The 16,239-nt window shown below is 45.7% G+C and overlaps 1 protein-coding gene across 4 annotated transcripts in view; it reads left to right on the forward strand.

Moving 5' to 3' along the window:
- RANBP3 (RAN binding protein 3) overlaps positions 1-4,067 on the forward strand; it is a 380,969-nt gene extending 376,902 nt beyond the window's left edge. For all 4 annotated transcript variants that reach the window (XR_011199904.1, XR_011199903.1, XM_069217335.1 and 1 more), the window contains one exon: positions 949-4,067. Coding sequence is in view for 2 of the 4 variants with exons in the window: in XM_069217335.1 (XP_069073436.1) it covers positions 949-995 (47 nt within the window). In the remaining 2 variants the exon portion in view is untranslated. The remainder of the gene's footprint in view (positions 1-948) is intronic.
- Positions 4,068-16,239: the final 12,172 nt, after the last annotated feature.

Genomic DNA, 16,239 nt, shown 5'->3' on the forward strand with positions numbered 1-16,239 from the left:
GGGTCTAGTGACCCATCCCACTCTTCTCCCATGCATGTCTACTCCACAAAATGCTCAGGCAATGACCTAAGATCTATAGGCCCTACTGGCATGACCTCGTAGAATTTCTTAATTTGAGTAGGGGTCGCTCTGGCTCCTGTAAACTGGGGGAGGCACGCAGTCTAACCTGGTAACGGCCGAGCAGAACTGTGCTTGGAATGCCGACGTTCCCCACTTGTCACATCAGCTGACAGAAGAGGTGAAGTTGAAAACTGTTTGGACTTCTTCTTGTGCCTCTACCCCAAGTGTCCAGAGGACCTTGAGTGGGACGAAGAGGACTTTGGGCTCTTGGAGCAGTCCAGTGACCGCCATCTTGATCTGGACCAAGTCCCTCAATGCCTTCAGTGAAATGGCCTTGCAGTCTGAGCACAACTTTGAATCGTGGTTGCGCTCAATACACTACAAGGTGGCAAGGTGCGGGTCAATAACTGACATGGCTCGGTAACATGCGCCACATGGCTTGAACCCTGCCTTTCTAGAGGACCTCCTCGACACACAGTAAGAAAAAAACTATGACAAAAAGCCAAAAAATCCTGTCAAAAAGACAGAGGGGTTGCTCTTATCAGCGCTAACTGGCACGGAACGAAAAGAACTGGCGTCTGCATTCCTGGGTGATCCCTATATAGATGATCGTGACCGCAATGTCACTTCTGGCACCAACGACAGATACGTGGAACTGAACAAAGCCACCTGACATCGCGCGTGGGTACTGCTCACTCAAAAGTTTCTGGATCTAGTCTGACGTCTGGGAAATTCAAAGGTAAGGAACCTGCAGCTAGAAGTCTCTATCATATTGTGTGTGCTAATGGGCATGTTGTGCCTCTGATGTTGCAGGCAGTAAGCTGCAGTTTTTTTGTAACACATGTTGTGCATGCCTGGAGATAAACGTATTTATTTTTTTCCTTACAGGGCCGGTTGATGAAGGGGATGGGCAAACCGTTGGCAGCAGCACATAACTACAAACCCAAGTACCATCAAATTTGTTGCTTGACCACCTTACCTTGCTATGACCTTCAGTGGACACCACAGACCAGCTTTTGTTCTAGGCAGCGTTGAGGTTTCAAACATATGAATCTTCAGTTCGCTGCCTCTTCGTCCTATGTTTGAGTATATTTTTTCGTGGGCGGGGAAGTCTGGTTCGGTCAATTCCACAAATGAAGACGAGGAAAATTATTAAAGACTTTAAAGACTGCCTTGAATGTGCTTTGGGACATGATTGCTCATCATATTGATGAGCTGAAAAACACTTTACTTTTTTTCGTTTCCTTTAATTGAAATGGCACACTTAAGACTTGTCACGATTTCCATTGGGACCTTCCATCCCCATTCCCGTCAGTCGTTCACTCTTTATCAGACTTTTGACATTAAATTTCGAAAGTTTAACTGTTTATTTTATACATAGCAGCCTCGTTCTTTCCTTTTTATTTCCTGGTGACCTCGCAGGGATGCTGCATTTTCCTTTCTTTGCTGTGGAGATTCTCTTGTGGTGGGTTTCCTGAATTTTTCTTGCTGGATCATATAGGGGGCAGCACCACAAAATAATTATTTTTTGGATATCCTGGCTCTCATTGTGACCTCCAATCTTTCACTTGGTAGTTTTCTATATTGAGGTAATACAACCACATTTCTTTGGGGCAGTCGATAACCAGCTCAAAGACATTTCTTACCTGCTTTTTATCCTCTTGTTTCCAGTAGTCTCTTTTGGGGATTTGTACTGCGCTGATCTATTTTATTTTTTTAGTTTTCAGGAAGATCTGGTGTATTTGAAAGTGAGCTCTGTTATATTTTGTACTGTTCTGTTAATATTTAAGAGAGCAAAGCCACTATATATCTTGCATCATAGGTGTTCCATACAATGTTTTCCTAGTATGTTTTTGTTTATTTTCATGTATTGTCCGGACTGTGCTTGTGGGTGAGGTTGATAGGCAGATGACACTGTCACAAAATCTGAAGAGCAGATTCTCTGAAAAGAAATTTTAAAACAAAACCCCTAGTCCTTTGTTTCAAAGATTAGAAAAACTTTCAATTATTTTCAGCTAAACAATTAATTTAATTTTCCTATGTGACTAGATCTCAAGGCCTACATCTACTTGCAAAAGTCGATTTTATTTAGGAATCCATTTCTAATTACACACCTCCCTTCTCGAGATAACCAGAAGTTTATTGAATGGGAACACAAATGTAGATGTCACAGTTAACAGATAATTGCAGAACTCCTCCAATGTATGGTGTCTTAGACATAGAGAACAGACTATATTGAATGTGACTTACTGAAGATGGTTTGAGCACTTTTAGATGTTACAACTGCACAGCGTATGCCAATGGGTACCTGTCATTGATTTGTAAAATAGAAGTTGTAGTTCTTCAGCTGCATCTTCCACATTTGGTTAAAGTCAAATCAGGTTGTAATGGTGAAGAGTCTTTTGAAAAGATGTTTCAACAATGAGTCAAAAACAAATTTAGAAATTTCTATGTACATTTCATTCCTGTGCGAAATTGTTTTAAATATTGAACTAAGTTTGGAAATTCCGAGAAGAACCCGATTTACTGACGAGTATTTTGACTGCATTCAAAGCTTCTGATTAAACTCTGTCAGAGCTTTTACACATTTGTTATCTCACACCTGTTGGCATTGGATGTGTTTCATGCACTACGTATAGAAACATTGGTGAGTGGAAATAAGATTGTTGAGTCAGGAGGAAATTGATTGAAGCTACAATGTCCAGAAGAGAAAGTCCCGCAGCTCTCTGATGCGGTTACTGCTGTTGGATTTTGGCACCATTTCTTCCTTTCAACTTCTCAAGTAAGCAGTAAGGATATTTTATGGTGGTTTCATGGACCACATAATAAATCTGTAGTCTAAAGGAATATTAACGTGGGTTGCCTGAGGATATGTTATAGGTCACATTCTTGGAGCCACTTGTTGACTTAGTTTTGTCTAGTATGTAATGTGACATGAAACAGTGTACCATGCAGGCCACGGTAATCTTCAATCCGTGATATTTTGTGTTTTATAGCCAGTTCCGGAATATGTACTTAGTTTCCTTCAGGCTACAAAGTGTACATTTTCTTATGACATTGAACGCTCAAAATTAACTATTTATTTCCTTTTCAAAAATTAACTTTTTCTTTCCTCCTCAAGTGTCCACGCTTTCCATTCCTTTGGTAAAAACCTATTTTATTATAAATTAAAACAATTCCGGTTGAAAAAAATAAACGGAAGACCGTTTACAAACGTATTTTTCAGTCTAATACAGTTGTGCTGCCTGATGACTTGTCTAAAGTATGAATCTAGGTACTGGAGAGGACAACTTTCTGGCAGTTTAGCAAACGTGTAACCGTATGTAAAGCTGTCCACGTTCACTTTGCTTCAAGGGCTTGATTAACCAGTAGAGGGAGGCTTAGAAAGGACCATTGGTGACATAGGCCATAGTATGACAGTGCAAACAATTTCTTGCTTCCTTTTTTTTATGAAGGAACTAATTTCTTTTTTAAAGCATTTGTTTCAGAGATACTTTTACAGTTTTGTTTGGTCACATTTACTACTGGAGACGTAACATTTAATGGAAACAGTAATTGAAATGGATAATGTTTCCCTCCCTGTATTTAGCGTTGGGGTGGGCATGGTGAGGTATTGCCAATAACCTCTACACACAGTCCCCAAAAATCTTTTTAATTTTACACTGTGAAATTATTCCTAAATTACAGGTGGCATTCATGAAATAATTTGACTTAAACCAAAAACGGACACTTAATGTGATTCTTAAAAGGGACACTTCAGTCGTATGCCATCCACTGTGTTTAAACCTCTAAATGATCAAAACTAAACCAATATGCCCATGTTAATTTCAACCCCCGTCCAGCAAGATGTAGTTCGTCTAGGTCAAAAACTTGTTATACTTTTCTGCTTTCAGCCTTAGTGAATTAGTGACGAGTAAAACCAGAAAATGCCCATGTGTTTTGAAAGATTATTGTAAAATTGTCATATCAAATGTATTTGGAAATTACATTAAAACTTTTAACAAAAAGTTTGGCCACAATTTTTTTTGGTTTTATGTAAGGCTGTTTCAAAGTGGGTAGGCATATTACTGCAGCACACTAATCTTGACCTCTTGTAGATGCTTACATTGTGGACACACTAAAAAATGGCTGGGAGAAAGCTTCTGGAAGAAGATTGTTTTTTAAAGGCTTTACATTGAGGATATGCTGAAAAAAGGTGAAACTAAGTCGCCAAGCAGAAGAGATTGTAGTCAGAGCAAAGGTACCTCTCCAAAGCCTGGCCTAGTTGAAGGCTACTCCCATGAGAATTTCACTTCTAGGTTAAGGTTTTCTGGTAAGTCGAAACGAAAGACTAGAGACAATACAATAAGACCAGGCTGGGCTATAACCTATCTCGCCACTCGAAGTCTAGCAAGATGGCGCCAGGATGTCTTCATAAAGATCGCACTCCTGAGTCTGAACTGATCCCTCAGTTGATCCCGGCAATCCCTGGGCCATCTTTGACGCTGTAGCAAATAACTTCAACGAGGCCATGCTGCAGATTTTTTGTGCTTTTCTAGCTCCCTCCGGAATGCCTTATGACCCTATAGAACCAAAGGGGTCACTAGTCAGACAACCACCGACTGTTTCGCCACATCCTGCAAGGGAATGCAGAAGACCTGTAGCAACTCCTACACTGACATGCACTAAGAGGCCGAGGTTCAGACTGGCTCCCTCCATATCAGCGTCAATACAGACTTCAAGCGCAGATGAATTTTGATTCCAGTGTTAGACACACACAACCCTCCACCTCCAAATTCCAATATTGGGCTGATCCAGGCCTGTGTCACACTTTGAAACAGAAAAGGGAAACCTGTGCTTATCCAGCCAAGTTCAAGTTTAGTATCTCTGCCCTGACATTTGGACCACCCACAGAACAAGCCTACTTTTTCAGTGGTTTGAGTACAGGCGAAGTATTAGAATTGCAGTTGGCCACTGTAGAGACAAATACAAATGTTTTGACTGGAATGCTTCAACCAGAGCAAGCTTATTCTGCACCATTATCACTTAATGAAATCCTCACTAAATTCCTTCAGGCTGCAGGTTCATTCCCGTTAGTCAGTCAACCTGTGACAAGGCAACATAGACCAGCCTGCGGTGACCAGGACTTCGTAACCAAGCACCCAGCACTGGAGAGCCACCTGGACAAGTATGGATAATCCAAATTCTTTTATGGCCAATCCACCAAAAAGGCAATCAGTGGTTTTGTAAAGAGAATGTTTTCATCGGTCAGTCGCTTCACTCAAATTTATTAATGCAGTCTGTCTTCTGAGGGGTTACACTTATGTACTGTGGGCCATAATGAGACAAATCGGGGCGTTTGTCACAGAGGAACTTCAGAGTGTTGCTGGTCCAAACTACCCAGGCTGATCAAGAGGTGGCTAAGTATTGGTTCTGAGCTGTTATGGACACTACAGACTGCATCAACAGAGATGTCAGCAGAAATGTCAGGGATTGCACCAGGTGACTAGTTAATAGACAAGTGCCATCCTTCCCACTGTGTAGTGGATCAACCAACCTAGTAACTTTAAAGGCCACAAACGTGGCAGCAACTGGAACCATTCAGTCCAGGAGGGACAACATTCTTCCAATTCTTTCTCTCCTGCTTCTTTGACTACTACTTGGCATTAATTTGCCCATTCGGGCTCCTGCTGGCTAGCTGAAGGCAGAACATGCATTTTCTCTCCAGCAGGAGATCTGTTGTGTGACAGAGGCAGCCTTACAGATTGTTCAAAAGGGAGTATGCCCTGCAGGTCCTTCCCACCATGTTACTCCTCACCAACAGAATGGAGGAGCACCCTGCAGTTTTGCTACAGGAAGTCAACCTTTTGTTGTCCAAAGTGCCATCAAAGGAATGACAGAATAGGAGAGGTAAGAAGGATGCGGTTTGTATTATGTCCTTGTTTCAAAGACTAATGGAGGCTCCAGTTCTATTTTAGACCTCCACATAATGAGCATCTTTCTGTGGAAGAACAGGCTCAACATGATCACACCAGCCCAGATTCGGCCAGACCCTGACCCAGAAAAGAGTAGTTGGCATCCTTGGGCTTGCAGGACACTTATTTATATATATCAGACCTGCAGTTCCACAAGTGTTACCTGCTGTTTAAGATGGGCCAGGAACATTTTCAGTTTACTGTTTTCCACCTTAGCCTTCCCTTGGCCTCTCATGTGTTCACAAAAGTGATGGCGGTGGTTTTCTGTCCATCTTCATATTTTGTGAGTACATATATTCCCCTACCTCACTGGAATCAGTAAATCTAGGCGGGACTCAAAAGTTTTACTCTGGGGAAATTATGCAGTTACATAAAAGCTCTGTAGAATTATACGAAGTTTAGACCAGGCTTCCTTTTGTCCTTCATCATCTGTGTTGCAGAAAGTGGTGTGATTTGAAAGCTCATGACTCCACGTGCTGATATTATAAAGCAGACAAAATAGAACATTGTGATTTATGAAGGTCTGGGATGCTTTTGACATAAAACGGCGACCCTTGCCCTCTCCACTTATCCTAGGTCTCAGTTGTGAAATGCAGAGCCTTGCGCTTTCTATTGTTCCTGGGCTTGTGTTACTGGTACCCAGGCCCAGGGTATGGCAGTAAAGCTGTTACCTTGTTGCTGCAGTGTCAAGTGTTTGGTTGAACTTCATTAAGCACTGGTGCTTGCTATGTGAATAAAAAAGCAAGGCGCTGCTAGCTTCCTCCATCCTCAACACGCACAGTGCACCCTACACTAAGGAGCCGCTGCCAGTTCATAAGAGCTTCACACAAAGAACAGTAAAAATGTCCCTGGCAGTTTACCTCTCCCCAATGGCACATAAGCAAACTGTAACTGACAGGTACTCAGTCTTTTACCCGTCCAAGGACAATAGTTGTTGTATGGAGCCCCGCCCACCCTTACTTTTAACTGCTTTGGGAAGCTGGCTCTTTATATAGTGGACCAAAACTGTGCAGCGAGTCCTGGCAACCAGCAAAGGTATCACAGAGGTACAGATGACATCCCAAATGCTCTCTGTAGGAAGCTGGCCTGGTGTGTGGTGGGTACCTAAGGTACTTACACCTTACATCAGGTCCAGGTATCCCCTATTAATGTAGTGTAAGCAGTGACTAGAAGCCAGGCTCTCTAGAAGTAGCTGTTGATGTGCAGCCAAGGCTTATCTAGGAGATGTGCAAAGCTCATGCAATACCACTGTAGTCGTAACTCAGTGTTACGAAAATAAAGGGTCTTTATTACAGTAGCACAGTACCAAAACTCTAGATAGGCAACCCCTCAATAGGAGGTAAGTAAACACATCAAATATGTACACTAGTTATCAGAAATAGGCATAAAAAGTGACAGCAAACTGTGTATCTGCAAATATACAATAGTGACCCTAGGGGGGCCCAAACCATATACAAAAAAAAAAAATGGAATGCAAACACAGGAGCCCCACCTATGTAAGTGGAATGTTTGCAGTGGAGCTGGGGCCAGTAGGAAACCCCAAAGGTAAGTACCACAGTGCCCCCTAGTGACCAGGAGGAAAGAGTAAGTTACTGGATTTTCACCAAACCACCAAAAGGAAGAAAATGAAGAAAATGCAACACCCAGACAAGACTGCATGCAACACACAGTGGATTCCTGAAAAGGAGGACCTTTGGAAGAAGGGGACCAAGTCCAGAAGTCGAAAGAGTCCAGAAGGAGCAGGAGCTTCTACCCACCCAGCTGTGGTTGCAGGAGTTGGTCGACGGTAGGACGAAGACAGTCAGGAATGCAGCCCTGGAGCAAGTAAAGAGTTCCTGTAAGATGCGTTCTACGTCCCACGCCAGATGGATGATTGCAGTCGGTCAGTGGCATGAAAAAGCCACCAACAAGCCTTGGCAAAAGCAGAAGTCACTGTGAAGCAAAAGTGGATCTGCTGGGGACCTGCAGGGCTCAACCCACGGGGGCAGTCCTAGGGGGACCCTCAGTAACGCAGAGAGTCAACAGAAGAAGAATCAGACCCCACAGGAGACCCACTGGACTAGGAACCAGGAGTGTCAGAGGAGCCCTCGCAGCACAACTGATGAAGGGTCCCACGCCGGAGGAGAAGCACGAATAGGGCTATGCGGGGGGGAAGGAGTGCTTGGGTTTGGGGCTACATGGAGTCTGAAGATCCCTTGGAGGAGATGCAAACAAACCTTGGTAGCTGTAAGAGACACCTTGCACGGGGGTACTGCCCTGCGTTGGGATGCAAGGGCTTACCATCACCAAAGTTGGACAGCTGGCATAGAGGACCAAGAGGACTACTCCGGACCACCACCTGTGAGGCAGGATCCATGCAGCGCAGGATGAGAGGAGATCCATGCAGCTGGTCGTCATGCATTTGGTGCCTGCAAATGCAGGGGACTGACTTTCACTCCAAAGAAGAGGACAAAAACCTGTCTGAGGGGTGGCAGCTGCTTGGGATGCCCAGAAAATACCAGAAGGCATGTAGGAGCAATTCTGGGCGGTCCTCTGAGGAGCCCCCAGAGTGCATGGAATCAGGTTTCCAATACTGGCAACAGTATTGGGGTTGGATTCCAATATGTTTGGTAACAAACATGCCTAGGTTTGGAATTACCATTATGTAGCTGGACATAGGTAGTGACCAAAGTACAGTACACGCATAAAATGGTGTCTCCGCACTCACGAAGTCCAGGAAAATGGAACTGGAGTTTGTGGGGGCACCTCTGCTAGTACAGGGGTGCCCTTTGTATCCTGCCCGCTGGGCTAGGAGGGCCTGCCATAGGGGTGGCTCACAGTGACCTGGTGCAGTGACCTGTAGTGAAAAAGGGTGCATGCACCAGTGGCACGGCTGCAGAACACTTTGAATGGGCTCACCAGGAGTGGCATAATACATGCTGCAGCCCTGGGTACCATATACTAGGGATTTACATGGGGTCACCAGTATGCCAAATGTGGGGTGGAATGGTTTAAGTAACCATGTTTGAAGGGAGAGAGCATAATCACTGGGTTCCTGGTTAGTAGGATCCCAGGGAACACCATCCAACACACTAACAGGCAAACAAATGGGGATAACCATGCCAAGGAAGAGGGTACTTTCCTACACTCTTTTGTGGTAGTGTGGGCGAGCACTTAGGCTTATCAGAGGGTAGTGCTAAGCATGTAAGGCAGTAGTTGAAACAAATACTCAATAAAGAAAATAAACACAAACTTTCATTTAAATTTAGATACTAAGATCTCCAGACTCTGGTGAGTACTTTTCAAGATTGGAATTTTTAGGATTTTAAAGTTGACTGCGTTTTTCTGTAGCTGCAGTGCTACTTTGTGGAAGAGAAAACATACACGGCAAACAGGTACTTCACAGCAACTTATAGAACTAATCTTCTGGACTTAAGGTGACTACAGGGCGGAGTCCTAGGCCACACCAATAGGGCAGCTGTGTGCAGTTAACCGTTCGGTGGCCCCGTGTAAGTAAGTGGGGATCGGTCCAGTCAAAAAGATGCTGCAGTGGTTGACTGAGTTCAGTCCGGGTAAACCACAGAAGGGAGTTCAGTTCTTGTAATGGAAGGGGATGTAGGGATGCCAGTGGTCCTGTTTGTGCTCTGGGGAAGCCGAGTGCAGAGGTTGTTTGGACCATCGCATTTCCATCACCGGTGGTGCGGGCCCGCAGAAACAGGCTGCAGGCATGGGCTGGGGGACCAGTCTAGCCGAACCAACAATTGGGCTCGGGTCTCACAAGCCTGGGGGGGACGTAGGGACACCAGTGGTCCTCTTCTCATCAGTGCGGGGCATCTGGGTGCAGAGGTGCAGTGGACCGTCGGGTCTCATTCATCAGAGGTGGTAAGGGGGGGGGGGGGGGCCAGATCTGCAGAAAGGGGCTGCAGATGCCGTCGTTGAGGTCCACATTGGGCGAACTCAAGGGGCGGGCTTTGTCCCTGGAGGGTCTGGAACCACGTTGACACCATTTAGCCACTTCAGCTCTGGCTAGGCAGCTCAGGTGCAGTGGTGATGCCCGGCGTCTGGTTTTGGCAGTATCTGTCCTCGCAGTTCTTTCTTTGGTTGCCTGTAAATGCACAGAAGCAGCTTCTCTCCTCCAAAGGAGTTCTTCTTGGCGATTTGCAAAGCACTGGCAGCTGTCCCGGTTCCTTGGAGGCTGCAAGGACAGGACAGGACAGGTCAGTTGCTCCACAAAGGTCGGGTGCAACAGGCATGCTGGCAGGGTAGGTGCCAAGTCCATTGTGCTCCTCACCCCCTAAATGACCACTTCCTTTAGGGAGTGGGCATCATCTTGTCCCAGAGTTCATAATTTCACCACACACAAGATGGCGAAATTCCTGCGGCTGTGTTTACTTCAGGCTGGCCACTGTAGGTGTATGTCCAGCCTGCAAAAGCAAAATGGCGCCAGTATAGCTAATTTTCCCACCCGTCCTGGTGCCAAATGGGTCGTGGGTCAGGGGAGTCTGCATCTCCTTCTGAGAAGAGCCAGATCTGCATACCAAAAGCGGTGGGCTTCTCTGAAGCTTCCTGCCTTGGAATGCATATTTGCAAGTCATCCTGTTGGTGGGTGTATAACATACCTGCCAGAGCAGGCTTTGTTTCTGACCTCGAGAGAGCATAGGCTCTCACCCTGGGGTGGGGGGTGTTCGGAACTTCATCTGTTGGTGGCAGGCTAGCTAGAACTAGTCAGTTAGCCCACCAGCATGTTGGTAGGTTTTCAAGGGGCACCTCTAAGGTGCCCCCTGGGTGCATGTATTAATAAATCCATCACTGAGGGTTTATTAATAAGAGATGTTTGATACCAAACATCACTAATTTTAGTGAATCCATCCTGTAGCTGGTGAACTCATATTGACCAGTGTCCAGCACATGTACTTAGAATGGCTTCCCTGTTCACTTACAATGTCTAAGATTCGGCAGACAAATTAGGGGGCTCACCTGTAATATAATGCATCTTGCCTTAGGTCTGAGAGGCCTGCTGTAGGGGGTGATTTACAAATAATACAGACTGTGTTAGGGGACATGGCACACAAGTGTGTGCCATGTTGTGTTTTCACCTTTTGGAGCACCTGGTCACGCAGCCTGTAATGGCAGTCTGCATGAGTTTAGTGCTGGGACCCTTAGAGTGGCACAATTTGTGCTGCTTGTCTTAGGGACATTTACAGCACCTAGGCCCTAGGTACCAGAGGTACCAGTTACCAGGGACAGGTAGTAAATGACCTGGCCACTTGGACCAAGTGACCATGTGTCTTGTTTTGGGGGAAACAAACACTGGCACTGGGGACCTGGTCAGCAGAAATCAAGTGCACTTCATTCAAAGTTGTATCAAAAACCAGGCAAAAAGTTGGCTGGGGGTACTGCAACAAGAACCCAGCTTCCTACAACCACGTTGCTTACTACTCTGTACACCATGTTTATTAATAATAATGATAACAACAAAAATAATAATAAAACTAATACAACAGACTAATAGATAAATGAAATGAACAATAACATAAAAAAATTGTATATATATATGTGTGTGTGTGATGGTTGGAAAGGGCAGCCATCTTGTGGACAGCGGTACTCGCAAAGGTCGCTTGAACAAATGCCGTACATGACATTAACATTTGCCAGGACAGGCAGAGGGTGTGGATAAAGATATTATTTTCAACATTAAAGCTCAGTGCAATCAAAGTACACCAACTGTAGGAAGCTGGCCTGCTGTGTGGTGAGCACCTGTGGTGTTATCACCTTATACCAGGCCCAGGGATCCCATATTTGTGAAGTGTAGACAGTGTCTAGGAAGCCAAGGATCTCTAGAGGTAGCTGTGGATGAGCAGCCAAGACTTATCTAGGAGACATGCAAAGCTTATGCAATGCCACCATAGTCACACAGCACTCACACACGAAAGCACCACATAATGCTAGAAAAATAAAGGTACTTTATTATAGTAACACCAGTACTAAAATACTGTATAGGCAATACCCCAACTGGAGGTAAGTAACTACGCAATTATATACACATTAGCAATCTGTAAATAGCATAGAAAGCAATAGGCATTGGTAAAAGCAATAGCAAACAGTGAGGGCCCTAGGCTAGGGCCAAACCATGTACTTAAAAATAAAATGTGAAAGGCAGTCACCCACCAAAGGAAGTGGAATCGGAGGGGAGTTGGAAGAACTAGGAACCCCAGGAGGTGAGTACCAGAGTGACCCCCCCCCAGCAACCAGGAGAGAAGAGGTAAGTGACTGGTTTTACCCAAAACCAACAGGAGGAGTTTGGAAGAGGATTGTGCAAGAACTAGACAAGACTGGAAGAACCAAAAGGTGGATCCTGACAGAAGAGACCCTGCAAACGAAGGGGATCAAGTCCAGTTTGTGATGGAATGTCAGGTTGTGGCAGGAGGCACTACCCACCCATATGTGGATGCAGGACCAGGCTGACAGTGGACGAAGGTGGTCAGCAGTGGAGCACAAGAGGAGTTCCAGGAGTAATGCAAGTGAGTTCCACATCGGTGGTCTTGATTCAGTCGGTCAGAGGTGCTGGAATACCACCAACAAGCCTTGACAAACGCAAGAGTCGGAGAATAAGGTTTTGCAAGGCTAAAGAGGACCAGCAAGGCCTAGGGGACTCTACCTAAGGAGGGGAGTCCGGGCTGACCCTCAGCAGTTGGTATACTCACAAGAAGAGGAGGCAGCCCCTACAGGCAACCCACTAGCAGCAGGCAGAGGAGTTGCAGTGAGGCCCATGCAGCACACCTGAAGTGTCCCATGTCGCTGGAGCAGCAGGCAGGAGACTGCGTTGCAGGGAGAAGGGCTGGGGCCTACACAGGCCTGAAGAGCCCTGGAAGGAGGAACAAACAAGCCTTGGTAGCTGCAAGAGTCGCAGTGCACAGGGGCACTGTCCTCAGGGAGAGGCAAGGGCTTACAGTCTCCCAAGTTGGATAGCTGGTAGAGAGGACCTAGGGGACCACTCGAGACCTCCACCTGTGATGCAGGATCCTCGCAGCTCTGGGGAAGATCCACTCAGTCTGTTGCAGTTGGTGCCTGCGGATGCAGGGGTGTGACTCCTTCACTCCAAAGGAGATTCCTGCTTACTGTTTGTGCAGGCTGAAGACTCGTCGCCCTCAGAACATGCACAGCTGGGGAAATGTTGCAGTTGCTGGGAGGATCAGGAGAAACAATGTTGCAGAGCGGAGTCGTCACTGTAGTTGCAGATTGTCAATTCCTGTTGCAGACCCAGTGGCCAGACGCTGAAGTAAACAATGCAGAGAAGTCCTGCTGAAATCTTGCACGTCAAATGAGGGCCCACCCAAAAAGGGAAGACCCTAAATAGCCCAGGAAGAAGGATTGGTCATCTAGCAGTATGACCACATATCAGGAGGGGTCTGTGACGTCACCTAGCTGGCCTGACCTGGCCATTCAGATGCTCCCAGGGGCCTCTGCCCACTTTGGATTCAAGATGGCAGAATCAACTGGCCACTTGGAGGAGGTGGTGATGGAGAGGGGAGTGGTCACTCCCATTTCCATTGTCCAGTTTCGCACCAGAGCAGGGACCGGGGGTCTCTGGACTGGTTTATACGAGGAGGGCACCAAACGTGCCCTTCAAAGCATACTGGTGGCTTGGGGAGGCTACTCTTCCCAAGCCATGTAACACCTGTTTCCGAGGGAGTTGGTGTTACCTCCCTGTCCCACAGAAAATCCCTTGTTCTGCCTTCTTATGCCTGAGCTGGTCAAGCAGCAGGAGGACAGAAACCTGTCTGAGGGGTGGCAGCAGCGTGGGCTGCCCAGAAACCCCCAGAAGACTAGTAGGAGCAATGCTGGGGGTCCTCTAAGGAGCGCCCAGAGAGCATGGAATCATACAACCAATACTGGCAACAGTACTGGAGTATGATTCAGACATGTTTGATACTGAAACATGCCAAGGTTTGGAGTTACCATTATATAGCTGAAAACAGCTGTCCAGTGTCCAGTACACAGGCAAAATGGCTTCCCTGCACTTACGAAGTCCAGCGTAATGGAGCTGGAGTTCATAGGGGCACCACTGCTCATGCAGGGGTTCCCTCACCCAAGTACCTGCACCCTGCCGTCTGGGCTACGAGGGCCTACCATAGGGGTCACTTACAGTGACCTGGTGAAGTGGCCTATAGTGAAAAGGTGCTTGCACCTTCTCACGCAGGCTGCAATGGCAGGCCTGCAGACACATTTGCATGGGCTCCCTTAAGTGGCACAATACATGCTGCAGCCCATGGGGAACCCCTGGTGCCCCAATACCCTGGGTACCTAAGTACCATATACTAGGGACTTATATGGGGGAGCCAGTATGCCAATTGTGTGGTGTGCAAAGTCCTGAGCAGCCAAATTTAGACAGATCAAGCACAGTTACTGTGGTCCTGATTAGCAAGATCGCAGTGAACACAGGCAATACACACTGACAGGCAAAAAGTGGGGGTAGCCATGCCAAAAAGAGGGTACTTTCCTACACCAACCACATTGCTTCTCACAGGATTGGCATGCCGTGCCTGCATCACAAACATGCTGTCTGAAACAGAACTGCTGTTTCCTCCTGTGCAATGGCCCCAGTAATCCCTTTGCAAACTAATTAAGGAAGTGAGCGGTCTGCATAAAATGAAACCATGCGCCCAGGTCTGATTAGGGCAACTGAAAAGCAAATCAAGGGGATTAATGGAATGTATAGTTAACACTTCCTTACACTGCTTATGAAGTCTGCTGCAGTTTAATGGCAGGTGTTTGTTATGCAGCCTGCACACTGTTCTCTTACCTATTAGACCTGTGTGTGGGCTGTAAAGGCAACAGTTTTCTTTTGAGCAACAGGTCGGGCATTTGATGACTAGTGAGACACAATTAATAACATTCCAAGCTTAACTCCAAAAACGAAGACACAACACTTCTGTGAATTAAAACATTGTGATAAATGCAGAAGCAAAAATCCAGGTTTTCCATCCCCACCTTCTCTTCCTCCTGCTTACCAGGCTGTCCTTAGCAGAGCCTTGGTGGAAAGGAAACTCATCAGCACACAGTCAACTACCTTTGCCAGGTTGCTTAGCACATAGGTGCTTTTCGCATCCACCAGTAACGCCAGCTACCTTGCTCAATCTTTTTTCTGAGTACCTGCGCTTGCACTCCTTATTCAAACAGGCCAAAGAAAAACACTTCTGTCAGAAAGTGATTTCTTCTGGAATACTTGAAGCTCATCACCATAGAGCAGTGGTTCCCAACCTCCCATAGCCTCCTCAGGGGGACCTTGACTGCTTACAAAATTAAAATTAACAGATTAATAAAGTGTATCTAAAGTGCCTAAATGAACAGTTTACATTTTTTAAATGTACTCTAAATGTCAAGGAATTTTAAATTGGAGGGTAAAAATTAAATTTGTGGGAGCAGTGCTGGTGCATCAAACACACTATAGTAGGGACAATGTGGGGCTTAAATTCAATTTAGTTAAAGCCCTAATCGTCCTATTCAAATTTTCTTTTTTTTGTTTGGCAATTAAAATGTGTTATAATTGTGTATATTCAATGGCATGCTTGTTTCTGTATGTTTAGGTCGAGTGCAGAAGTGCTTGCGACCTGTTGTAATCTATCTGTGGGTTTTTAACCACGCCCACCTCATGTCTGTCATTTTCATTCGTTCCTCAGCTTGCCTTGCAAAAATCCCTTCATTTCATTGGTAAATGCTTTACGTTTGTCACCCCTTGCATATTCAGACAGTGTTACATGGATAATTGCACGTTCTCCAGTATTGGATCTTTCATAGATTCACATGTTTGAATCAATGTGGCTACTGCTCTGGTAGGGTGGGCTTTAACCCTACTGCATAAAGGCTTTCCTGACTGGGCATGACAAAACTGTATAGCTGATCCGATCCATCTGGCAAAGGTCTGCTTGGATTGAGCAGAGCCTTTCCTTGTATCTCCATATGCTGAGAATAGCTGGTCTGATTTTCGTATGCTATGCGTTTTTTGAAGATAAAACGTTTTCCGCAGCCGTTTGCTGGTTAGGAAAAAACATTCTTAAAACCACCGGCTCGTTTAGATGGAAATTTGATGGTACTTTTGGTATATACTTAGGGTTTGTTCGAAGTATAACACCATTTGGAGTGAACTGAAGAAAAGGATCCTTGATGGTGAAGGCTTGTATGTCACTCACGCTCTTTGCTGATGTGAGTAAAGCGATGTCTTCCAAGAGATTAATTTTAATTCTGA

Source organism: Pleurodeles waltl, chromosome 12, assembly GCF_031143425.1.
Source record: "Pleurodeles waltl isolate 20211129_DDA chromosome 12, aPleWal1.hap1.20221129, whole genome shotgun sequence".
Lineage (NCBI taxonomy): Eukaryota > Metazoa > Chordata > Amphibia > Caudata > Salamandridae > Pleurodeles > Pleurodeles waltl.